The sequence below is a fragment of the Anolis sagrei genome, chromosome 1, assembly GCF_037176765.1.
Source record: "Anolis sagrei isolate rAnoSag1 chromosome 1, rAnoSag1.mat, whole genome shotgun sequence".
NCBI classification, from domain to species: domain Eukaryota; kingdom Metazoa; phylum Chordata; class Lepidosauria; order Squamata; family Dactyloidae; genus Anolis; species Anolis sagrei.
The window spans coordinates 187,602,883-187,629,244 of NC_090021.1; the positions used below are offsets into that span (position 1 = coordinate 187,602,883).

At 40.7% G+C, this 26,362-nt stretch overlaps 1 protein-coding gene across 2 annotated transcripts in view; it reads left to right on the forward strand.

The window, feature by feature from the left end:
• Positions 1 to 23,037, forward strand: part of PDE1A (phosphodiesterase 1A) — a 179,240-nt gene extending 156,203 nt beyond the window's left edge. For both annotated transcript variants that reach the window (XM_060780091.2, XM_060780099.2), the window contains exons 11-16: positions 693 to 774; positions 6,524 to 6,638; positions 9,648 to 9,808; positions 12,067 to 12,363; positions 15,203 to 15,316; positions 17,439 to 23,037. In XM_060780091.2, coding sequence (XP_060636074.2) covers positions 693 to 774; positions 6,524 to 6,638; positions 9,648 to 9,808; positions 12,067 to 12,363; positions 15,203 to 15,273 — 726 coding nt within the window. In that variant the 3' untranslated portion in view covers positions 15,274 to 15,316; positions 17,439 to 23,037. The remainder of the gene's footprint in view (positions 1 to 692; positions 775 to 6,523; positions 6,639 to 9,647; positions 9,809 to 12,066; positions 12,364 to 15,202; positions 15,317 to 17,438) is intronic.
• The last annotated feature ends 3,325 nt before the right edge of the window (positions 23,038 to 26,362 follow it).

Consider the following 26,362-nt stretch of genomic DNA (forward strand, 5'->3'; position numbering starts at 1 on the left):
AGAGATTTGTGGCCATCCTGAACAGTGCTACAATCATAACGCAAGAGCAGCCCCTTCTCATTTGCTGGTATCTAGTTTCCAGAAATATATTGCCCCTGGAAAAGGAGATTCTCTTTAATTATCATGCCAATATCACATATATTTTTTTCCATTGATCTGTCTTCATGCATATGGGGTGGGTGGGTGCAAATATTCACAATTCTCTTCCAGCAGCCACATGCTTTGGAGCAGCATTGCAGAGCTTGGTAAAGTTACTCATTTGCAATAGAGCTTCTAACATCCATAATCTAGCAAGAATAGTGATCATGTTAACTGGAAAATTCTAAGTGGGAAAAGGCAATGTTTCCAAGCTCTAGCTTTGCACCCAATCATATGGAAATAATTTAATGATGACAAAATACAACTATGTGCCTTCTTTGTCCATGGCTGAGAAACCCACACCCTCATGGGGCTCCCCTTCCCAGATGTGACAGATGTGGCTTGCAGAATTCCATTCCAAACAGCAAGGAAAGGACATGTGGGGACATGGCTTCCTTCCCTGCCTCTCCCTTCCTCTGGTCTTCTGTTTCTCTTTGCTCAATATGCGTCAATATTTAGGAGTTCTTTCAAAGTCAGCCTGTGGATTCTTACACTTGTTTTCATTTCTGTTTGCAGGCATACAGTTTTCATTGTGTGTCCTTTTCCTCCTGCAGGGAGACAAAGAAGCAGAACTAGGCCTACCTTTTTCTCCTCTATGTGACCGTAAATCCACCATGGTAGCACAGTCACAAATAGGTATGAATTGGCTGCTTTTTCCTCTTATAATAGATAAGAACAGAGCTGTGATCATTATAAAACAAGACCAGACGTGTTTTTAAGTCTGACAACCATTTATTTCACTGTCCAGCTCCTTGGTGACTAGTACAGCTACTACTGTTATTGTTGTTGATGATATCAATATGCCTACAAATCATTTCTGCCTTATGGCAACCTAAGGGTTTTCTGGTGCTGAGAATATGTGACTTGCCCAAGGTCACCCAGTGGGTTCCCATGACTGAGCAAAGAAAAGGAATTCTGGTCTTCATGGTTGTAGTCCAAATGTCAAACCACCATAGCATACTGGTTTCCATAAGTTTGAAACAACTTGAGGGAACATAACAATGATGGCATTGTTTGGTAGAACCTGCATCATAGAAGCTTACTAGAATATTAATAGTTAATATGTTGTCGAAGGCTTTCATGGCCAGAATCAATGGGTTGCTGTGAGTTTTCTGGGCTGTATGGCCATGTTCCAAAAGCATTCTTTCCTGATGTTTCACCCACATCTATGGCAGGCATCCTCAGAGATTGAGGAGTTGAGACCCCCCAGCCTCTGAGAATGACTGCCATAGTATTGGGTGAAATGTTAAGAGAGAATGCTTCTGGAACATGGCCATACAGCCCAGAAAACTCACAGCAACCCATTAATAGTTAATAGTTTATTTAATAAAATGTAATGAAATAATTGAAAACAGGTGTTTAAAAAAAGCTTTGAATATTCTGGCTTATTCCTTCCTTGGTGGCTTCTGGTGAAAAAGCAGAATGAAAAAGTATTATTTTGCAGTTATAGAATTCCCAGTCTAAGCATGGATTTCAGAATGCTGGAATGGCTATTGTCCTCTGAAATAAGTTCATCTGGCATCAGTGTCAAGTCTGTAGATCCCGACGTTTTCTCACAAAGCAATAGAGGGGGAGAGAGACTGAGATTGAGAGAAAGGCTATGAATCAGCAGGCTGCAGTAGGATCTACCAACTGCCACAAGGATAGGAATTATGTGACCTTACAGAAATAGCTGAGTTGAAGCTTGCACCACCTTTAGCCAGCATTGCCACAGGTGACAGTCTGTGGTTCATCAAACCAGGATGACTGCATGATTACCAGACCCTGACCTATCATTCACACAGTACAACAACAACAACAACACTCTTGGTATTATGGTTTTTAGGCTTGTTCTTGGGGTTATTTGAGGTGCTGATTCAGAAAATTCCATTGGTTGCATCATTTCTAGATTCTTAGATATGGTTGTCATGATTTTTGGTGGGTGAGCAGATGGCATATGTTCTCTATCTCAAAAACTCGAGCTGATAGGGAAAAACTGTTGCCATTTTTGGAATCGGCAGATTAAATATACCCAGAAAGAGGTCTATCATTTGAAGCACCAACAGGTGTGTTGGCCACTGTCATAATGAAGACATTCCATATTAAGGGTGGACAACTTGTGCCCCAACCCCAGGTGTTGGTTAGCTGCAAGTCCCATAATTCCTGTATAGCACAGCCAATTTGGGGGTGAGTTGTGTGAGAATTTCAGTCTACCTGTGTCTGGAGTGCCACACACACTATTTTCTTTGCTTCAGGATTCCTGAGTGGCTGGTCCTGGAGGAATCCAGCATGCCTCTCACTCCAATGCCCTTTCACATCTACATAAAATGGTGATGACTGAAGATTGTGGCTCCCCATTTTGAAAAAGAGGGCTGTGGCCTCATCCAACTTGACTTTTCTGACATTGCATTGCTTATCCAAATATTTGATGTGTGGGAGGCCCTTTGTGTAAGGAATCAGCAAAATCACGGGATTTACTTTTAATCTCAAGTGCAGGATGTTTGACCAATGAGTAGTTGAGAGGAGCAAGGCACCTCAGAAAAACTTTAGATGTCTATTGCTCTAGAACATCCATCTCTCAACCTGAGGCTCTCCAGATGTTTCATATGATAAACTAAATCCCTTTGGACCATTGAGATGTGCTGTCTGATGTGTGTTGAAGTCCAAAGCATCCAGAGAACACCACAATGAAGATGTTTTACACAATGCCAGACAATATTCTTCATCCTAGCTAGTGTTTTCAATTCACATATATTACTTGGCTAATTGAGACTTGTCGAGAATTGAGCTCCCCCGGTGGTGAAGTGGTTTAAACCACTGAGCTTCTGAACTTGCTGACCAAAAGGTTGGCGGTTCAGATCTGCGGTGTGGGGTAAGCTCCCACTGTTAGCCCCAGCTTCTGCCAACCTAGTGGTTCGAAAACATGCAAATGCGAGTAGATCAATAGGTACCGCCTTGGCAGGAAGGTAATGATGCTCCATGCAGTCACGTCTGCCACATAACCTTGGCGGTGTCTATGGACAATGCTGACTCTTCAGCTTAGAAATGGAGATGAGCGCCACCCCCCAGAGTTGCACACGGCTAGACTTAATGTCAGGGGAAACCTTTACCTTTACTAATTGAGACTTGTTGGGTTCTCAGATCACGTGTCACCACTTTCCAGCTTTTGCAGATTAAAACTATATATTTCCAAGAAGACAATAGTCTTCCTCTCTCCTTTAAGTCCAACAAAATTACTGAACATGTTGAGAGCCTGTGAGGCCTCTTTTCTTTTGTGTACTATTGGATTCATGCTTGTTCAGATCTTGGTGGGGGATAATGTTTTGTTCGCTATGTAATGCCTTGCCTTGACAAGTGTTCTGGGAAAAACCAATGCAGGGAGTTAGGGATTGGACAAAAGGAAAGGCATTGTTCAGTATTGACATCTCAGAGCTGCAGGTTGAATACTGTCTCCCAGGGATATTTCTTGCTCTATTCACTGATGTGACAGAACACTCCTAACGCATTCTGAAATAACACTTACCTGACATAATAAAACAGTAATTTTGAATATCAACTCCACCACACTATTTTTTTTAAAGATCCACAGTTCCTTGCTAGTTGTTACACACACATGTTGCTGCCATGTGAGAACTTATCTTGCTAGGAAGGGAAAAGAGAAAAATGGGGAAGGAATTAATACTACCTTTGAAACAAACTGATATATTCTAGCTGGTGCTTTTGTGGATAACAGCCCATTTTTTCAAACACACTGATAGAATGGTAGGTAGTAAAACCACAATTTCTAAGCACATCAACACAAATGTAGACAAGGAATATTATTAGATACAGAAAAATGCAAATTATGATCTTATCCATAAATATTAAAAATATTGTTTGAGATTATATGGATCATTCAGTACAATAAATTTTATTGGTTTTTATATGTTTTTTGTATTATATTGATTTTATATTGATTTTATGATGCTGTTTTAAATGTTTTAATTGTATATTGTGGATTGTTATGGCATCAAATTGCTGCCAATTTGTAAGCCACCTTGAGTTGCCTTCGGGCTTGAGAAAGGCAGAATATAAATATCGCAAATAAATAAGTAAATAAATTTTCTTGCCAAACATCAGTCTCCTTAGGGTCTCAACCTTCTCCTGAGAGATTCCTTTTATTATGTGTCCAGTTGTGAAGACTTGTGTATCAAATATTGTCTATATTGATAATATTGTTGACATTGACACTGGACAATGTTGATATTGGATGGCACATATTGCATTGAAAGATGAGCAAGTAAATGCCCCTCTGACATAGTGGGTGATATTATTAGCACCTATAATGTCACTGCAAGAGTAAATCTGGGGACAGTATTGACATCTGGGTTTGTGGAAGAGTTCTGTTACTATATTCCCTTCTTCATTATACACCATGTTGTAAGTGAATAGTTGTTTTAATTTGGGAGGTTGTATGTAAGCCAATAAAAGCTTGCCACATAGTTTCTGTGAGAGGAGTAACCCCCCCCCCCCCCAAAGAGCTGTGACTGTAATAATTTATAATAAATACTTCAGCAAGATATGAGACTCTTGTGGCCCTATGTAAGTTATAGGACTACATTTTCCAGCATTCTTTATAATTGGTTATGTTAGACTGAACTGATGGAAGTTGGCAGTTTACCAGTTTCTGGAGGTCTACCTGATTCCTGACCTGTCTTTGGCCTAAATTCAAAGTTTTCGGGACTGACAATAGGGTTGATTAGGCACTCAGTATAATGACTCTGTTAACAAACTATGGACCTCATCACATTGATGAGGTCCCCGAGATTGGTTTGTTAGCCTCCATGGGGAGCCCGGCACCCCGCACCCGGCCTCAGCAGCAGCAGTGCTTCCCCATCACATGTGGGGAAATGTCACTGCACTGCTTCCCATCACACTGGCCCCATGATTATTTATGGAACAGGTGAGGTTCCCCATGTTCTGGGCCAAGTGTACTAGGACACTTGTGCCCCTGTTCACTACCATGGAACACAGACACCATTTACACTGACCATTTAATGTAGTTTCAAACCAGTATTTAATAAAGAGGTTTCACTGTACAGAAAATTACATAGGAAATCCTAAATCCAGTTTGAGAACCCAGTGGTGCTTACACAAACCACAGAGTGCTGATGTGCATGGAAAGCTTTCCTTTGCACATTTTAGTGAGCGTTTGTTATCTGGCCACTAGCTTCAAGCTGCATTAAATGGTCACTGTAGATGGGCCTTAGGTGAGAATGTACCATTTTTATACCCTGCATAAAAACCAAATTTGGTGTCTTAAGGGAAAGTCAAAAGACAAATGTGACAACTGCGTGAAAATAGCAGAAATGTTATTCTTGTTATTCAAAAATGGCAGCTGGGAGCTGTAGTCTCAAAAAATAATGTTTTTAAGTACCGAGTGAAGGTAATCATTATAATAGTGATAGCAACATATATACTTTCAAGTTGTTTCCAACTTATGCTGACTATGATGAATCTATCATAGCAGGCCCATAGCCAGGATTTTGTTTCGGGGGAAGCTGAGTTTGATTTTGGGGGGGGGGGGGGAATCTGAGTGAAAGAGGGCCTATGCTAGCAAACCTTTTGTATCGTTACCCCAATACCCCCATGCATATGGGATATATTGAGTATGGTGATCAGATCATGATATGAATAAACATAACAGTTTAAATAATGTACCAGTAAGGCCTTCTCATGGACCACCATGAGAATTGGGGGGGGGGGGGGCTGAAGCCCCCCAAAGCCCCCCCCCCCCCCCCCGGCTACATGCCTGTATCATAGAGTTCTCTTGGTAAGATTTGTTCTGACGGGGTTTGCTTTTACCTTCCTCTGTGTCTGAGATGTCTGACTTGGCAAAGGTCATCCAGTAAGTTTGCATGGCCAAGCTAGGCTTTGAGCTCTGGCTTCCCAGAATCTAACACTCACTGCATCATGTTGGTTCTCAACAGCCATATATGTAGTGTGTGTTTCCAAAAGGTACCAAAAACAAAAAACAGAGAGAGAAAGAAAAAAATGAGTTCGAGGTGGCAGCACACAATAGGCTAGGGGGTGGGAATACTATGCACAGATCAAAGCTATCAAATATATAAAATCACCATGGTACACGGCTTGGAAAATTGCATTTTATAGCAACAGAATGCATATCCTTAACATGTGTTTTTTTATTCCTTATATAGATAGATAGATGGATAGATAGATAGATAGATAGATAGATAGATATTATTTGAAATACAATATTCAAAAGAGTGTTCTTTCTGCTGATACTAATCGCTTCTGTCATATACTGTATGCAGTGTTGATAAAGTAGTTTAGGACAACTATTTTTGCTAATCAAACAGCATTTTTTAAAACTCCAAATGTTGTTTCTTTTCCTATTGCTTTACAGGTTTCATTGATTTCATAGTAAAGCCTACCTTTGCCCTCCTTACTGACTCCATGGAGAAAATAGTTTTGCCTCTTATAGAGGAAGCTTCAAAATCTGAAACTACCTTCACATCAAGGTTTGAAGTTTTTTTTTCTCCATATTTTAAAATATTGAATATTTAAATTGCCCTAAATAATATTGCCACCTAGTGGTAATATCTGTAAGACTTATTATGTGAGAAGGTCTAATGCAGAGCAGGAAAACTGTAAATATGGGAGCGTCACATTTTAAACGGAAATATTGGTTTAGCACCCCTTGAGACTCCCTGTGAGACATAGGTTCCTTCTTTCAGAAAAATCACATATTTTAAAGGCCTGCTTTGCATTTTGGAGAACTAGATTATCTCCTCTATATGGAAATAGCTAAAAATGCATATGGGAGAAAAATATATCTTTTTGACAATAGGAAAATGTACATTAAAATGTGTTTAAAAATGTTTATGAATTTCCATGTGGAAAGAGGGGGAAACAAACTTGTGTTACTTACTTACTTACTTTACTTAGGCAATCCCTTATTGTCTGAGTTTGATGGCCCTCCAAGTGTTGGCGGTGGATACATAGGTGGCTGTAGAGCCCTTTTCTTGACCTGCATGTTGTTCCACAGTGAGGACATTGGTTTCCAGGTGGAAGGCAGTCCTGGTCAGGGTTGGCTTGGCATGCCTTCCTCTTGGCACATTTCTCCCTTTCAACTTCATTTCGAGCCTCTTCAAATTCCACAGCACTCCTGGTCACAGCTGACTTCCAGTTAGAGTGCTCAAGGGCCAGGGCTTCCCCATTCTCAATGTCTATGCCACAGTTTTTAAGGCTTTTGGCTTTTGCTATTTTTTGTTGTTGTTGCCTAATGGCATTGCTGACTTTTTCCAAACTAGGCAATGCTGCAAGCTCATTCCTGGTTTGTTGTTGTGGGATTTGCGAGATAACCTCTTCAGCCACATTGGAGCTGTTGTTCAGGAGCTTATGTTAGTGTTCTTTCCAACTTAGTGCAATTGATTATTTTTGTCCTTCAGAAGTTTGGTTCCATCTGATGAGCATTGGGGATGTATGCCATGATTTCCTGATCCGTAGATGATCTTTTTGGCTTTAAAAAATCCCTGAGCATTATGGACATCTGCAAAGTGTTGGATTTCTTCAGCCTTTTTTTGTCCACCAGATGTTCTTGAGTTCTTTGGCCCTTCTTTGGACCTCAGCTTTTACACTGCACAGTTGCGGTCTCTCTGCCATACTTGGAAGGCTTTCCTTTTCTCATCAATTAGCTGTTAGATCTCCTTATCACTTTCATCAAACCAGTCTTGATGTTTCTTAGTTTGGTATCCAATGGTTTCTTCTCAAGCTGTGATGTTGGAGGTCTTCAGTTTATTCCAATGTTCCTCAACATTTTCAGGGTGTTTTAATGAGTAGATGATCCTTGAGTGTTGTTTGAAGAAGAGCTCACTTGGAGGGCTCTTGAGGGGATTGAGTGTTCATTTTTCAGCTTATCTTTCTTCCTTGGAGTCTGCGTTTGGGGGTGATCTTGATGGCCATCGTGGATCGGATTAACTTGTGGTCTGTTCAGCAGTCATCAGCTCCTGTCATGGCACTTGTGAGAAGCACGTCACTGCAGTCTCAGGCATGTGTAATTATATAGTCTAAGAGGTGCCAGTGCTTTGACTGGAGGTGCTTGCATGATGTTGTAAGCTTTTTTTCTAGTGGAAGAGCGTGTTGGTGATGACAAGGTTGTGTTCCACACATTTGATGAGAAGCAGGATGCCATTCGAGTTGCTGTTTCCAACCCTATCTTTTCCTATGGTTCCTGGCACCAAATCAAAGTGTCATCAACCCTTGCAACAAAATCCCCCAGGAGAATGATTTTATCCTCCTTAGGTATCTCTGATAAGATGGTGTCCAGCTGACACTGACATTTTTCAGTGATGTCTTCATCAGCATGTAGTGTTGGTGCATAGGCACTAGTGATGGTTGCTTATTGATTTTTGGCAAGGTTAATTTGGAGGGTTAAGAGTCATTAATTAATGCTGATAGATGCTTTGGACAGGTGCTACACCAGGTCGTTTCTGATAGCGAAGCCAACTCCGTGTATTCTTCATTCTTCTTCAGACAGTCCCTTCCAGAAGAAGGTGTAGCCTCCTTTTTCTTCCTTCAGCTGTTCCTCTCCTGCTCTTCGGGTCCCCTGAAGTGCTACTATGTCAATGTTAAAGCATCCCAGCTTCCTTGCAATAATAGCAGTCCTGCATTCAGGGCATTCACTGTGTTGTCCGACAGTGTCTGTACGTTTCATGTTCCAAAGTTCATTTTTCTTTTCTGGCTGCATGGTGGTGACCCACCTGGATATGGCAGTCCAGCCAGTGATAAGATAGGTAGACTGTGTTTAGGGTTCTTTTTCTAGCCTTCTCCCCATATGGGGTGTGCAGAGTGGATCTTAAAAAGTGCTACTCAGTCATGGATACAGCTGCCGGAGTACTCAACTGCCTTTGATCTTGAGGTAGAGCGACTGAATCCATATCCACCACCCATATGCCACTCTGTGTCCTGCCCCCGTTGCCACTTGCTGATCACCATGGGACTTTTGTTGGTTTGGTATTATTTTTCTTGGAGGACACCTGTGCGTGAGTTTTTTGTAATGTGTGGAGGTTGGTGTACAGCTGATCAACATACAGTCTTCACAGAATGAGGGTCCCAACCAGTGGCTTCTCAATGTGTTGCAGCCTTCTTTCGCCTTTACAGCCATTGTAACGTACCATTTGTCTTCCACCATTGAGGTCTTCAGACAAGTATGTCCAAAGAAGACATACTTGTGCAACCTGGTACTATGTTTTAAATGTGTTTAATTAATGTTTTTACTGTTTATTGTGTAATTGTTATTTTGTTTATTGGTTTCCCTTCTTAACTTGTAATTTATTATTATATTGTTTATGTTTATTGTGTTTTTGTGAGCCACCCCAAGTCCTTTCAGGAAGATGGGGCGGGATAGAAATAAATATTATTACAATATTACTATTACCCACAAAGGATGTGACAAGAATACAGACTGGGTTTGGAGAAAGAACAAATTCTAGTCTGAACTGTTTTTTGTTTTCCTATTTCTTTTCTAGTGAAAATAACCCTGGAGGAAGTCTTGAAGTGAACAGAAGGCTAACGATTAAAAGTTCTTCATGTATGGGTTTAACAACTGTGGATTTAAGAAGATTTAAGGACGACTTGTTTCAGATCGTACAGGAAAACAAAGACAGGTGGAAAGATTTAGCGGAAAAAGGTATGCTTTCCATTAGGAGTCATACTCATACATTTGTACTGTACTAATAGACATATCTGGTCTTATTAGACTTGAGGCCCCATCTACAATGCTATTTAATCCAGTTTCAGAATGCAATTTAACTGCATTGAACTTGATTATATGGCAGTGTAGACTCATAATCCGCTTCAATGCCGTTCAATCTACATTATATGTGTATAGACTGACCATTATATTATAGTTTAAACTGGATTTTATCACAGTATAGATGGGGCCTTGATTCAGGTATAGCAGTATTGAAAGTCGACCCAGGCTGTATCTACACTGCCCTATAATCCAGTTTCAGAATGTGGATGAACTGCATTGATCTTAATTATAGGACAGTGTATATTAGTACAATCCAATTCAATGCAGTTCATCCACATTCTGAAACTGGATTGATTATAGGCTAGTGTAGAGCCAGCTTCATTTAAATCTACATATTTTAGTGGTTTAGTGCTAAGTTAAGTACCACTTTCAATGAACATTATTTGACTAGTTTTAGTCAAGACTAACATATAGCTGGTTGAGTTCATTTGGTTTTCTTCAAGCATGCCCAAGGGTGCATCTACACTGTGGAATTAAGGCACCTTGACCGCCATGGCTCAATGTCATGAAATCCTGGGATTTGTAGTTTGATGAGGCACCAGTATTCTTTGGAAAATAAGGTAAAAGGCCTTGTAAAACTCCAAATCCCATGATCTCGCAGTTGGGCTGTAAGGCTTATGTAACTGGGCATAAGCATGATGTAGATGTACCCTCCTCTTTTTCTCTTCTTCCAAGGCCAGACCAGGGCAGTGGCAGTTGGGCTGTAAGGCTTTTCATCTGCCTCTGGGTCTAAGCATGATGGAGATATGCCCTCTTATTCTTCTCTTCTTCCAAGGCCAGACCAGGGCAGTGGCAGTTGGGCTGTAAGGCTTTTCATCTGCCTCTGGGTCTAAGCATGATGGAGATATGCTCTCTTATTCTTCTCTTCTTCCAAGGCCAAACCAGGGCAGTGGCAGGTGGGTTGTAAGGCTATTCATCTGCTTCTGGGATTAAGCATGAGGATGATGTAAATTCCTCTTCTTCTCTTCCTCCAAGGCCAGACCAGGGCAGTGGCAGTTGGGCTGTAAGGCTTTTCATCTGCCTCTAGGCCTAAGCATGATGGAGATGTACCCTCTTATTCTTCTCTTCCTCCAAGGCCAAGACCAGGGCAGTGGCAGTTAGGATAGAGGAATGGCCTTTCACCTGCTTCTGGTCCTCAGTATGATGGAGCTATGCCTGCCTTTTTCCCTCTTTCTCTGAGGCCAGGGCAGTGGCAATTGGGATGGAGGGGAGGCCCTTTCATCTGATGGACTCCACATAACTGTCTTAGCGTGTTCACACCACTAGATGGTAGAAGTTAACATCTTCAAAAACTGAATCTGATTTGACTTACAGATGCACAATTGCATAAAAGATCTGAGAATCTGAAGTTTACTTATGAACAACACTTGGTCAATGAAATGTGACATTTTGCTGGTCTTTGAGCTGCAGTGCATTTAACAAAAGAACTCTGCTGGGTAGGATCAAGGGTTGGATCCAGCATCCTGTTTTCAACAGTGGTCAAATAGATACTTCTGGAGTGCTTATAAATAGAGCCTGAAGGCAGTAGCTCAATATTAACGGGAACCAGTGATTCCCAATCTTGGGTTTAGACTTCAACTCCCACAGTTCCTAACAGCTGGTAAGAGAGCTGGGATTTCTGGGAGTTGAAGTCTGAAACGCCTGGAGGCCCAAAGGTTGGGAACCACTGCCTATGCCCTTGGAAACAACTGGTATTCAGAAGAATACCACTGAATCCTGGTTGGTCAAATTTAATTGTCATTACTGTTATCTACCACTGGTCCTTCTAAAGCTCTTCATGAACCTGTATCATACTAGAAATTGCCAAGTATTTAACCTCACCACTTGTTTATGTGACTGCTGGCAGAGCTTGGAAAAGTACTCCCCAGCTATACTCAGAATCCTAACAGGCATGATCTGCTACCCTTTGGGGATGCAAAAATCAGTACTTTTAGTCAATATAACCAGTGGGGAGATTCTGGAGGTGTGATCCCAAAGGGTAGCCTTTGCAGGCTCTGGTCCTCGGAAGAATGCAATTTCTCCATTCCCTTTATTTCTCTTTGGCTGTGTTTGGTTAGGTGACTTATAATTCAGATATCATTCCAAAGGCAGGAAAATCTGATTTTGTGCTACATTTTTCTCCCTTTCTTTAGAAGAACTGGTACAAAATAAGGCTGAGGAGAAGAAGGAACAGCCAAAAGATTCCAGCAGACAGGCTCCAGAGTCTCACTTGAAGGAAGGGGCAGCAAAGATGGTCAATGAGAACAACCAATGTTCCAATGCTGGAGCACAATCCACAGATGCACCCTGCACTTCTCTTGTTGTTGAAGCACACTCTTTGAATTCTCTTCCCTCCATTCCTGGTTCTGAGACTGAATCTAAGATTTCTTTGAATGCAAAAGGACCTCTGGATGTAGAACAAGAAATACAACCGAATGTCCCACTAAATGGTAATACCATATCACCAAATATTTATCAGGTGGATATTACTGTTTATACTCGTGTATAAGATGGCCTCATGTATAAGTTGAAGGCAGGTTCTGGATTTTGCTTTGACTCCTGGATAAGTTGAGAGTAAAAGAGGCATGTAACAAGCAATTATTTTCTTCTCCTTTAACAAATGTATAGAGCAGTGGTTCCCAACCTGTGGTCTATGGACCACCAGTGGTCCACAAGAATTAAAATATGATCCGCAGCCTCACCATTACTACACCATTGCAACAAAAGCAACTGGTCTTGCAAAACGCTATTATATTGCCGAGACTTATTAACTATGGTGGGCGAGCAGATGGCAACTACTAGATATCATATGTTCTGTATCAGAAACTAGAACTGATGTGGTCTATCCAGTGCAGTTTTCTGAAACAGCACCCCAAATAACCAAACTTAATCTGAAGTTGAGCAAAAACTGATTTGTCACCCTTTTGATACTAATGTTGGAGAATGGCCCCTGGTCAAAGTGGTCCCTGGTCAAAAAAGGTTGGGAACCACTGGTATAGAGGGAATATGCTAAGGAAGAGATAGATAGAAGGAGAACGTCTGTTTATTTGAGGGGCTACAATTGCAGGAGGTATAAATTGCATTGTTGATCTTAACATCTATACAGATGAGGTAAGGAACATAAATTAGGAGAAAGGATGAGAATCTGGCCTGAAAAAAGGGAGACAGAAGAGCAAGGAAAGCAATCTGCTTTTTTTTAAGGAACCGGCACAAGCAGCAGGGCCAAGAAGTGGTCCCATCTCATTACCTCCCTCCTTCAATGCCAGTTGTGATCTATAAAGTCCTATATGGCTCAGGTCCAGGCTATTTGCAGATCATATCTCCTGGTAGGAACCTGCCCGAGCCTTGAGATCCTTGCAAGAGACCCTTCGGCCGGCTCCACCTCCATTGCAAGCTCAGTTGGTTTGAATGAGGGGGTGGTCCTTCTCTCTCAATGGCTGCTCCTCAACTCTGGAATTCCCTTTTTCCAGGGAAAGCCAGGAAGTTTCCTTCCCTGCTGTTGTTCTTCTGGCAGTAGACTAAGTCCTTTTTAGTCAGACAGGCATTTGGAGAGGAACATTGTAAAGAATGGACCAGAAGGCACTGTATGATGTTTGAACTGATTTTAACAGTTTTATACATTCATTGTAATGTATAACTGACTTGGTAATATTTGGTAATAATGGTAATATTTAATGATATTTCCATATTCATATTTTAGGTGTTTATATTGTATAGGTTTTTTTACAGTTTAAACCACTTTGGGTCTTCGTTCCTGAGAGAAAAACAGGGTAAAATAAATGCAACAACTATAATGCAATTTTTTGTATGTCTTATCAGAAATAAGTTCAATAGGATTTACTGTCAGTTATCTCTTCACCTCTTGGTGGTTCAGAGTGTTAAACTGCTGAGCTGCTGAACTTGCTGACCAAAATGTTGGTGGCTCAAATCTAGAGTGTGAGGTGAGCTTCTATTGTTAGCCCCAGCTTCTGCTAACCTAGTAGTTTGAAAACATGCAAATGTGAGTAGATCAATAGATACTACTTCTGCGGGAAGGTAACAGCGCTCCATGTAGTCATGTTGGCCACATGATCTAGGAGACGTCTACGGACAATGCCGGCTCTTTGGCTTAGAGATGGAGATGAGCACCACCACCACCCCACAGAGTCTGACATGACTAGACTTAATGTCAGGGGAAACTTTTACCTTTACCTATCTCTTTACAACTTAAGACTACTTTGATAGAAGCTTATTGTTATGAGCTGAAAACAGAGGTGCCCCCTGAGAAATAAGGATAACCTTTTTGAAGTAAATAGTAATGGCTCTTTTTCTGCCAGAGCAAGTCTCTCTTTGTTGTTTCTGCACCTCCTGCTAATTGTAGGTTCTTCTTAATACAATCATCCCAAACCCCATGGGCCAAGTCATTTGTACTAAAATAAGCAACAGGTCCCACTGCTAATTCTCCATTATATTGAAGAAATGTATTACCAACATGAGAAATAGCTATAGATGATTTCATTTCCTTAATGTGGAAGGTTCTTTGCTTGCATGGAATGGGAGAAGGGAATAGCCCAAAGCCCCTTGATAACATGCTGCGATAATTAGTTTAGATTAAAACTAATGAAACCAAATGCAGGATGCATGCTGGAGGGCATGTTAACCATATATGTAATCTCTGATGAAAGAGTTGTTTGTAAATGGAAGGCAGGCTGATGGCTTTATCTTAATATTATAAGATTATATGGATATTCCTACTAGCTTGAGGTGAGGAATTGGGACTGGGGGTGTGGGGGAAGCCTGGATGTGATTTACCCACACCACCTCCAATCTGACACCCTACAAAATGGTAAAATGTTTTTTAAAACACACATAGGATTTTTATTAGTCTTCAGAAATGCTAAAAAGACGAATCCTGCACTGATGAAAATGTTCTCAATTCAGGACTTATTCTCCACAAAATCCATATGTGACTATTTTGTGCAAAAAGAGCACTCCCTGTGCAAGAAATGTTTTCTGCCTGGAAAATAATATTTCAATGTGGAACTACTAATTTCTGCACAAAAACACTGTTGAAAACACTACCATTACTTTAAAAGTAAGCAATGGCAAAGCTCATATGAAGAGCTCTTTCCAAGAAACCCCAGGATAGGTTCAACATAGGTTAGAGTCAACGTGAAGGCACAACCCCCCCCCCCCCAACTCTAGACCATAATGGTTGTAATCACAGTCTAATAACTAACTATACTGGTTAGGTACAGACATCATGCAAATTTTGTTTAGATGTTTTTTGGGTTTTTTTTTCCTTTCCAGGTGAGGCCAACCTCAGTGAGAGCCCAGAAAAGCCATGTAAGGAACAGAAACAAGGGGTACTTCGCAACTAGATGAACGGTCTCTTAATTCTTTTGCCTGTTTTGAGAAGGAGAGGTAATTTTTTTTGGGGGGGGGGGTATTTATTTATTGTCATTATTGCTCTTTCAGGCCTACTTTTAAGTTTGGAAGTTTGGGAGGTTAAGTCTTTCTCTTTGTTTAGCAACTTAAACACTGATGTGTCAATGGGACCTATTTTTTAGAAATAGGAAAATGAAGCTTGAATGAATAATTGCTTGGTGCAGGGGTTCTCAACGTTTTAAAGCAGTAGAGTCCTTTTTGAAGAAAAAGTTTCATGCGGAGCCCCAAGAAATGTTTGGATACACAGGCTGCATTGCATTTTAGAATTTGACACGTGGGCCAGTCCAGTGGAAGATGCCTGGAGAGTGTTTGTGTTAACTAATTGGAAAAAAATGAACAAATTCCTATTATGCACACTGCACATATCTTCTTTTTACCCCATTTTTTTTACCTTTCCTTTCCCCCAGCCCTTCCACTCCAATCTCCATTAATAGGGAAACTTCCATACCCCATTAACCATAGTTAGCTTCTTCCTCTTTCCTACCCATTAAACTTTCCTACTCCCTATTCCCCCCCCCCATTTTTTCCTCCTCTTTTTTTATTCCCCCCCCCCTAAAAATTCGATAAAATTACTTTTAAAAAAAGAAAAAAAGAAAAAACAACACAATATTTAAAATGAAGAACAATTTTAAATAACATATACTTAACACTAGTTCAGTGGAGGACGAGGGGGGCCATCCAGGTTTTGCAATATTATTAATAATAGGGGCAACACCAGGGGTCACCCAGTCCAGTCTGTTTCTGCCATGCAGTAAAAGCACAAATCAAAGCACCCCCAACAGATGATTATCCAGCCTTTGAAACAACAACATCATCAACAACAACAACAACAACAGGAGCAAACCCAGGGGCCACCCAGTCCAACCCCCTTCTGCCTTGCAAGAAAAGTACTGGGGCCTGGGATCTTTGAGCATGAGCTCCTTGACTATCCTTGGAAAGAGAAGAGATCCAGTTTGCCCCCATCACTAGGCATGGAAAAGCTAAAGGGGTAGAAAGACTACCCTATTTCCTCATGGGGCATGCCAGATGCCTGTTTCTCCCCAAACCTGAATGGAAACTCCACAAAAATAACCTCTTTTCTATTCCCAGGGAAACTTGGTAACTTGGTGAACACTTCCACGTCTTCCTTGTCATCTAAGTCTAGGAGCAGCAGGGAAACCGAGTCCTCGGCAGAGGCCACAACCATGTCACCACCCTCTGACTCCATCTCTTTTCCCTCACTGGATCTGTGGAGGGAGGCTCCATAGGCCAAGCCAGTGGCAGTGCGGCTACACAGGCCACATGCTTCCTAGGTGGGGGGGAGCAGGGGCTGCAAAGACCCTGACTGTGCTTTGGGGAGCCTTAAGGTCTCCATGGAGCACAGTTAGAGAACTTCTAGCTTAGTGAGTCACCAGGCAGAAGACAGTTCTCTTAATTTAGGTTTAAGAGAAGTGTCTGTACCCCTCTGGAATGAGATTCAGTCCAGTCAAGTTTCTGTTCCCCTCTGGAGTGATGGAACATTCACTTCACATGTAGGGCAACTTGTATTGCTTGTATGTGAAGCACAAATTTTCTTTGGGCCTTTCTTTCACCAATACCATGGTGGGCATTTAAGGAAGACTTTTGAAAGAAAATAGCAGCAAGCAAGGCACACACATACCCAGGAAGTTGGAAAAGTTGCTTAAGGGAGGATTAACCCCAACTGGTAAGACTGCTAGTTGTATTAAATGATAGGTTCCAGGGTGAACAAATAAAACTCATGATATATATAGCCAAACATTGAAATGGGAAGGCCTGAAAAAAATTTCCCCAATGTTTCTATTTTTTAACCACATTTTTGTGTTTTTTCCCCATTTTTTCTGTTTCCCCCCACTTTTTTCAGTTTCTCCCTTTTTTTTTCCTGGCTTTTTTCCCAGACCTTCCCATCTCTAACCAAGCAGCATCAAGGTGTGGTCAAGCTACATGATGATGTAAATTGTTTATTCCATTTTCCTGGTCTCCATTGTGTGTTCAGTCGTAGATTTCTAAATATACCTTTTTCTTTACTTTGCAGTGAAATGATTTATGTTCCCTACAAAGACAAATTTCGGCCATTTACTCCCTTTTATTTTGGTTTCAGGATGAACAGAAGAGAATGAAAACACCTTCATTTTCCACAAAACTGTTTACCTTCTCTGACAAATTATCCATGGACTATCTTCTCTATCTGCTGAACCAAGGGACAGAAATGTTGATATTAAACACCCTAAAGCCCTGAGCTGGTAATTCGGGGCACTGAGAGCAACATTAAAGATTCAGAGTTATTTTACTGCTTCTTCAGATCTGGTGTCCTTGTGGTAACTGAAATACATTTTCAGCCAACCCAAAGGTGGTTGATTTTAATCAACGAGTCCAGTCAATGTGTGCTTTTTCAAAAAACAAACCCTGAATAACAGAGACTTCTTGAAAGCCTGATCTTGGTGGATAATATATTTACCACTTCTGAATGATCACGGATGGTTTCTGGGATCCCATGGTGAAGTTATTACAAATGTTCTTTCTGCAATCTTCTTGCATAATGACATTCATGTCTGCTTTGGTATGGTGGGTGGGGTTTCTGAAAAACTGAACTCTAAATTCAGGAGTCACATAAAGCCTCTTGAATAAATGAGTTAATGTATTGTTGACATTGTGTCCTTACATGATGACAATCTGGCATCTTAGTTTGATGTGTCATGTCTTTAAAAAGGAAAAAAAATCCAGTTATTTAAAATTGAATTAGACTAGAATGTTTGACAAGATTCAAATGGGTCTTTTTTGGGATCCAGAGAGAGGCTTGGAGGTCATGTATGTGCTCAGCATGCAGATTTGTTGCATGCAGAAGGTTCAAGTGATAACCCTTGGCATTTCCTGCTATAAAGGCTGGCCTGAGATATCTGCTTGTGAGCCTGACGTTCTGCTATCAGTCAGAATAAGCATTCCTAGTCCAGACAAATGGATAACTTGTCTCTCTTCAAGCCTACTTGATCTAGTCACATTCAAAGCTATCTTCAGAGACATTCTGTGTGTGTGTTTTTTGAGTAGATAAAAGGACCACTGTTTATTTCGGTCCATGATCTTGACTTGCTCAGGACCATTCTGTGGGCTACACTGTGGAAATAATTCAGTCCTGGTCTGCTTGCCACACTAAAGACAATGTCGTGACTGCATTGGTTGTACCCCTGGACTGTAACAACTCTGCATGGCTACAGTGGCACCTCTGCATCTTGGCTTACTCCATGTTGATCCATTTTATCCTATCAGGGATGGTATAAAAGAATACAACAATGTCATCTTCGATTATATATGTCACTTTGAAAGCCATATATGAGCTGTGCCCATTAAGTATAAGTGACTTAATTTAAGAAAAAGGATTTATTGGGTGCACAGAGAATGAAAACAAAATGCATTTTTATAATTTAACAAAGCGACTAAAGTCCAGGATTTTGCATTTAGTATGGACTTTGTGCACTGTGCAGTATGAAAAGGACATTTTAAAGCATAAAGCTATATGATATATGGTATAAAGCAAATTACAGTTTGGCTAAGTTGTTTTTTCTCTTCATGTGTGTACATATGCACACGTGTCCACAAATGGCTACGACCAGGTAGCACCAAGAATCTAGCTCATGCACTATATCTTCATGCTTAATACAATAGCTTTTTTCATTATAATAATTAATTTGCTTTACAGGAAAAGTAGATGAGAAATGTATCCAATAGACACTCATATTCTGGGGCTAGCCTTAGGACTTACTCAGGAAAACAACCCAGTTCAAACCTTTTGGAGCCCTATTCTAGACATCTATCCACTTCCTCAGCTGAAATGAGACTTTATGGTTGGATTGGCTTTATACAGGACAGGACACCATGTGTGCAGAGCAAGTCATTAGTTTGAGGCACAGATTTTGCAGATAACTCCATTTGTGGAGCCTTATATATATGCTTTACAGTTTCTTTGTGCCACATCTTTTCTGCAAAAAAATTGGTAACTTCATTCTCTTGGCTCCTCTGTAGTATCCCAGTAAAGAGAGAGACAAAATGCATGAGTTTAGTTGGAAGCTGGAAAAACAATTTGAGAAAGAAACTCTGAAATTTATTCCCTGGTAGCGTTTTCAGTGCCAGATCCTGAAAGTGGAAAGTGGGGCCTACTAGTACATGTTTCAGTACAAGAGAACCCTAAACCTAAACCTAACCCAAACCCATTCCCTGGTAGTGTTTTCAGTGCCAGATCTTGAATCTGGAAAGTGGAAAGTGGAGCCTACTAGTACATGTTTCAGTACAAGAGAACCCTAACCCTAACCTATTCCCTGGTAGTGTTTTCAGTGCCAGATCTTGAATCTGCAAAGTGGGGCCTACTAGTACATGTTCCAGTACAAGAGAATCCAAACCCTAACCCTAACCCATTCCCTGGTAGTGTTTTCAGTGCTAGATCTTGAATCTGGAAAGTGGAAAGTGGGGCCTACTAGTACATGTTTCAGTACAAGAGAACCTAAACCCAAACCCAGCAACCCACTGGTAGTATCATGCCTGGTGGGACGTCTGTTCATTCCTGCTCATTTTATGGAGCAGAGGGTTAGATGTAAGTCCCAAACTCTTCCCCTGGTATTATCACTGGAAATGTGGTAGCAAGAAGTGCAAAAGTAAGAAAAAAAGATTGTGCGTAGCACTTTAACAAGTACATGGCAAAAGATTTAACAAAAATGAAATCATCATTTGCAGTGCTGGTAATAGACAATTCCCATCCCTTTTCAGAAAGGATTACACACAAAACATATCAGCTTTAAGAGTCTTCACCTGAGTCCATCTCTTACAGCTGAGGAAATGGAGAAAAGTGCTAGCATATACTTGAGAAAAGTGCATTAGCACTTGAAAAACTTACTTAGAAAAGTGGGAAACATTTGAAAAAGTCATTTTTTTCCAATCTATACACTCACAGAACTGTGCAACCAGAAAGGAGGGAGATTGCCCTCTCCTTCTTCCATGTCATGTGGGTGCTCCATTCAGTAGAGACATCCACAATGGTCAGGAGCTCAGATGGAGCTCTGCGGCTAGAACAGAACAGCAGTAGTAACATGGAGGTCAGATTCAGGCTGCCCCCAAGGGAATGGATGTACTCCTGGGCCACCTGAACAACAAATGTAGATTCGGCATGCACATTCCAGACCCAGGGCTACTTCTGGGCATATTTTCAACGAAAATAAGAGCCCTGGGATCAAAGTTGCAGTTCAACAATGGGATGGGGTTTACATATTGTTCACATGTTGCCTAATTCTGAAACAGTCACTCTGCCTTCTTCTCCAAGTCATTCTGAAAAGGCATCACACCAGTCAGGAACAACATATACGTCTCCTGGATTTAATTGCTTGGAAAAACTCATAGTGGTGAATGCTTACTGGCTTTTAGAATAGTGTGTTGGTGAAGAGAGGAGATGCATTCTATATGTGTTTATATTTGGTTTTTATTTGAACTGTCTCCTTGTGTTACCATTCAAAGCCATGTTTCTCCCTAAAGTGCTATCGCAGGGGTGGGAAGTGTTTGGCTGTACAGGGCCACAGCACTTCTCCCCATTTCCAGTCTGTATTAAGGTGAAAAAAGAGTATTTAGGGCCCCCAAGGAAAGCACAAATAGAGGGAGGGAAAGGGATGAATCCATCTTGCAGTGGTCCAGAGTGGAATGGTAGTAGCTTTTGATACAGATATTAAGTTCTTTTTGTGAGAAGTTCTTATATAGTCAGGGACAGGGGCATGCATCTTTTGTTGGTTTTGCAAGCATTTAGAGTTATCTGCCTTGCCTCATCTGGCCTTTCCTGGGCACCTGTATTTAGAGTGCCTTTTCTCTTCCAAAGCCATGCGACACTGGGATGGAACTAGTTTTGTCCATTGAAATTTTATGGGGGCTAACCACAGGATTCAGGGAATCTTAAACAAAGTAGGCTCTAATGAGTCTTCTGCTCTCTAAGGACCTCATCCCATTGAGACTGGGATTCACCACAAATCATGGCGAATCCAGTGGGGCCTGGCGGGGTGGGGGGGACGGGACCCATCACTCCACTCTCCACACATCACTCGCCTTGCCCCTCACCTCACCCCAGAAGGGAAAGTGTCACCACCCGACTTCCCCATGAAACACAGGAAGCCTCCTACTGCCTCCTGTGACACTTTGACGCCAATTGAGGCACAGAGCCCCACAGGAAATAGATCAATGTTGTGTGATGGGAGTTGGCAGGCTTCGTGACTCAAGTGAAGTCAAAATGTCATAGGACGGACAATTTTGCCCTTCTGATGAGGTTGTAAGAAAGACCCTGGGCTTGTCTACAGGCAGTCCCCAAGTTATGAACAAGATAAGTTTTGTAAGTTTGGTTTTGAGTTGAATTTGTATGTCAGTCGGAACAGGTACATTTTCAAAGTTTTAACTCCACACACACACATACATATCTTTGGCTAGCATAAGGAAGGGTTAATACCCCTGTGGTGTTTGTTTTGCTGTCTGTGCCTCTGTTCAAAAAAGTTCATCCCACTTTCTGTCCTTGTGATAATTGAATTTTGAACCAAAAACAGCTTGTTGTGGAAACAGGGATTGGTGATCAAGTTTCAGTGAAGACACCTCTTCCCCATGATAACTTTTTCAGGAGTGATTTTCCCTTCCTAGGAGTAGATTTCTCTTACTTTGTGTTGTCTCATCCCCATTTTTAACTTAACTAAGTGTTGCTTGTTAGTTGAATGTTTGTAACTCGGGGACTGCCTGCATATGGGTTTGTGCTCCTGGCTGTCTTCATGATGTTCAATGACTTCTACTTCTTATTGCAGGGTAAACTGGTTTAGCCTTGTGTTAAGAAAAGTGTTTGAATACCCCAGAATTGGCTGAAAATCCAGAGCTATCCCATAGTTTGGGCATAGAGCAGGCATCAGGACCACTGTTGTCAATATTTTCAAGATGTGGAAACAATTTTAATGTGTCAAAGCACCCTCTATCACTTTAGATAAGAACATTTGTAGCCATTCTTTAATTCACTACTACTACTACTACTACTACTGTGTAACCTTTTATTATTCTGAGTTTGCTGCTTCTGTCCTGTCCAGAAGCAGCCCCATCCCCACTCAAAATGTTTTTGTGACTGCAAATGCCGTAGATGTCAATTGGAAACCTCACAGATCCTCAATGCTAACACACACTAAATAGCTAGGAGAGATAAGGCCTTAATTAGATCTCCTTACCGATATGGTAAATGATGAAATAAAACAGGGAATCACTCAACAAAATTGCCAATTCCTTCACCAAACTAAAACCCCTGGAAATCTTTAGGGGTTCTTATATAAAAACTGTAAATGTTTGTGATGTACTTTAGGCCTTACAAGGATGTGTCACAACAAGCACACACCCCACAAAGGCCTTATGGGAAGTGTATTCCATTCCATAACAAGAAACTGGTTGAGGAATTATAATGTTCAACATTTATTTTGTATATTTATCTTGAGCTATACGGTGTACTTTGTAATATAATCATATTGGATTATACTTTGGGGCATTTTTAGAACTTTAATTTTCAATGTGGGCAGCCATCACGGGATATATGGGGGTAATTTTTTCTTCTGCTGTACTTGCCTATGATAAGATGGCAAAATAAATTATATTGCAAGGCAATGTCTGTAAATATTGACATGTTGATATCATTGCTCTATATAAAGAAAACAATCTGGTCACTGCCTATTGATGTGTTTGGCAAAACTGATAATATATATTATAAAAATGCAATTGGTTCCTGTGGCTTGTGGCTCAGTAATTTCATGCATTACTTCTCTCTTTTCGTTCCCTAAAATCTTGGAAAGCACCCACTGGTTGAAATGCCTTCTGCTTTTAGACATTTTCCTCCACTTGTTACTTCCAACCCCAATGTTTCTTGTCAGCTTCATCCCTGGATTGTGTGCTTTCGAGAATTGAAAGTCATTTCCTAATACATACTTATTCTTTTATTTCACCACTCTGCCATCTCTATGAAACCAAACAAATAGAAAGCACTACAAGACCAGGTAGAGCATGTGAACATTGATAAATACACACATTATGAGATGAAATTAAGGATCTTTTACACTGCTTTCAGCTGATCTGTATGAAGGAGGAAATGGCCCATCTCCAGTTTTATCCATACTTCTTACACTAGCTTGGCAAGCTTGAAAATTATGTTTACTAATGTATCTCAGGCTCCAACTAGGTATCAATAAGAATGTATATTTCTATAATTAAATGGTTTTCCCTCCCCCAATGCGATTAGTTGTATAATTAGTCATGCAAATTGAGCCTGAATTAACTTTGAGTGACTGGGTTGCAAAGCAAAACATATTGAATGTAATATAACCAGTTGACAAAAGGTGTGTGCTATGATAAACAGACATCTCAGGCCCCATCCACAAAGCTGAATAAAATCCCATATTCTTTGCTTTGAACAGGAATATATGGTAGTGTGGACTCAACCCAGTTTAAAGTAGATATTGTGGGATTTTCTGCTTTTATATTTTAGGTTATATGGCTGTGTGGAAGGGCTCTCACTTAAGAGAATTACATCTGGAAAATATATATGAAAAAATGATGATCTAGGTTGTCTCTTATGTCAAGATTCAATGTGTAAATAACAAGTGACTGCTCCAAATAGGCAAATGAATAGGTGAGGATGCTATAGTTGAAGACGGGAGTGTGTCTTTGAAAGTTTACATGGAATGGCATATGTGGGAGATATATATGGAATGCAATAGGCTTTTCTTTCCTCCATGATTGATGTCTTTATTATTCACCTGCATAAAGAAAACTTAATTCTTTGCCACATTTATACCTCTTAATAGCAAAAGATATTCCAAGTGATACTGGTATGTTCTACCCCATCCCATCCCCCAAGCTGGTTTACAGTACCTTGTAGCTTTTGAACATCTGTTGAAATAGATTCTAAAACATTTGAAACTAATACAATGCTTTGCAGAATTTGCCTGTTCACGCATTCTTAGATATAAGTACAGTATGCCCCTTGTATCCACGAGGGATATATTCCCAGACTTCAAATGGATATGCGAAACCATGGATAATAGGGAACCCTATTGAAATGAAAGACTTCCTGCTCATAGAGTCATGCTGGAGGACCTAAACATACTGGGGGATACATTGAACGTGGATAAATCAAACCATAGGTACTGGTCCCACAGATACGGAGGTTGTACTGTACTACCAGTCTCAATTGGGTTTCCTTCTAAATGTGTATACATAGTTACAGTCTTGTGAAGCATTCCTGTTGACTCAGAGAGTCCTAACACAGGGCCCTTTTATCTATAGAAAAGTCTTTGTTATAGGAAGTTAATCCATTAACAAAAGAAGAGAAGGCTTCTTTTCGCTAGGTTTTTCTTCCTCCTTCCATCAGACAGCCCCTAGCATTATCTTCTGCATGGTTCTGGAGAATCCCACCACTCTGAGGAGCAGAAATTCAATCTGTATTTAACTCTGTGGCCCAAATCCTATCATCAGTCTTAACTAGGGAAGAGCCATTGAATCCATTTAATTTATGTATGTTTTGGCCACTGACTTAACAGGTTTATTCTAGCTGGGCCTAGACAATAGGATTCCAATTAATATGTTCAATTTGGTTTCAAAGATAGAATGAGGAAAAATGACATTCTCAGAATCATGAGCAAGTTAGATGCAAACCACAATTCAGTTATGTTTATATAGCAATACCAGTTGAAACATGTCCCTGCCGACCTAAAACTCATGTTTTGCTTTTAGTAAATAAGGAGGAAGACACCAGCTGTACTCTCTGTCTAGAGTAACTATCAGTACTTATCCTATCAAATTTTGTAGATGGCAAAGACATTAGTCACTCATTAGGGGTCGGCTCAATGAGTGACTAAGTATGAATGGCCCCATCTGTCAATCTACCCATTGTCTCTTGAGGCTTCCATCTAAGTTTTAAATTCCTACTGATGATTTTGAACTATAAGCTTTGGAACTGCATTGATTTATACATGCCATGACAACAAAGCATACCAATTGTGACATATACCTTTTAAGTTACTTCTATAGTTCATTGTGTGTACCTCACTCAATGACAGAAAAGGACTTCCCAATATTCAAGTACGGGGTAGGCTGTGCCTTGTGCTCTATCTTAGGCATGGATATAGCAAGGAAATATTCAGGAGATGAGCAACAATGGCCAAGGCTGTGTTCATCTCTTTTATGGTGTACATTTGCACTGGTGTCGTTGTGCTAGTTACACTATGATGGTCTGATATTATATCACATTTTTAGTTGCAGTTTTGTAACATCAGGTTATCTCTGACTTTTGGAAACCCTGACTTGGGCAAACCTATCATGGGATTTTCTTGTCAATATTTGCTCAGAGTATTGCCTACCTCTAGATTGAAAGGGTGTGACTAGTCCATGGTCAACTTCTAAATGTCTCCCAAAATGTATGCCAGAAGTCAATCCACTCTATCGACTCTATCACACTTTGCAACCTATTTAAATTGTGAGTTTATTGGTGGATTCTGAGAAAATATAGCTTTTTTGCCAGAAAATGAGTTTTGAGGGAGTGTTAGAGAACTATTTTATCACCCTGATCTAGAGATTCATTTCTGCTTGCACAATGACATGACTGGGTCCAGGCCTTATTTATTAGGTTTGTTTCAATCTCATTTTCCTTCAATGGGCTTGTGGAATATTATGTTTTCCTAAGCCTGTTCAGTCCTCACAAGAACCCTGAGAGGTAAGTCAGGGTGAGCCAAATGACTCTTTCAAGGAAACTCAAAGCATTTCATGATGTTTAGGCAATCCATCATTGTCCGAGTAGGATGTCCTTCTAAGTTTTCGGAAGACACCTGTGTGTGAGTTTTTTAAATGTGTAGAAGTCGGTGCACAGCTGATCAACACACAGTCTTCGCAGAGTGAGGATCCCAACCTGTGGTGTGGTTAACATGATGATGGTGGCTTCTCAATCTGTTGCAGCCTTCTTCCACTTTCACAGTTGTTGCAACATGTACCATGTTA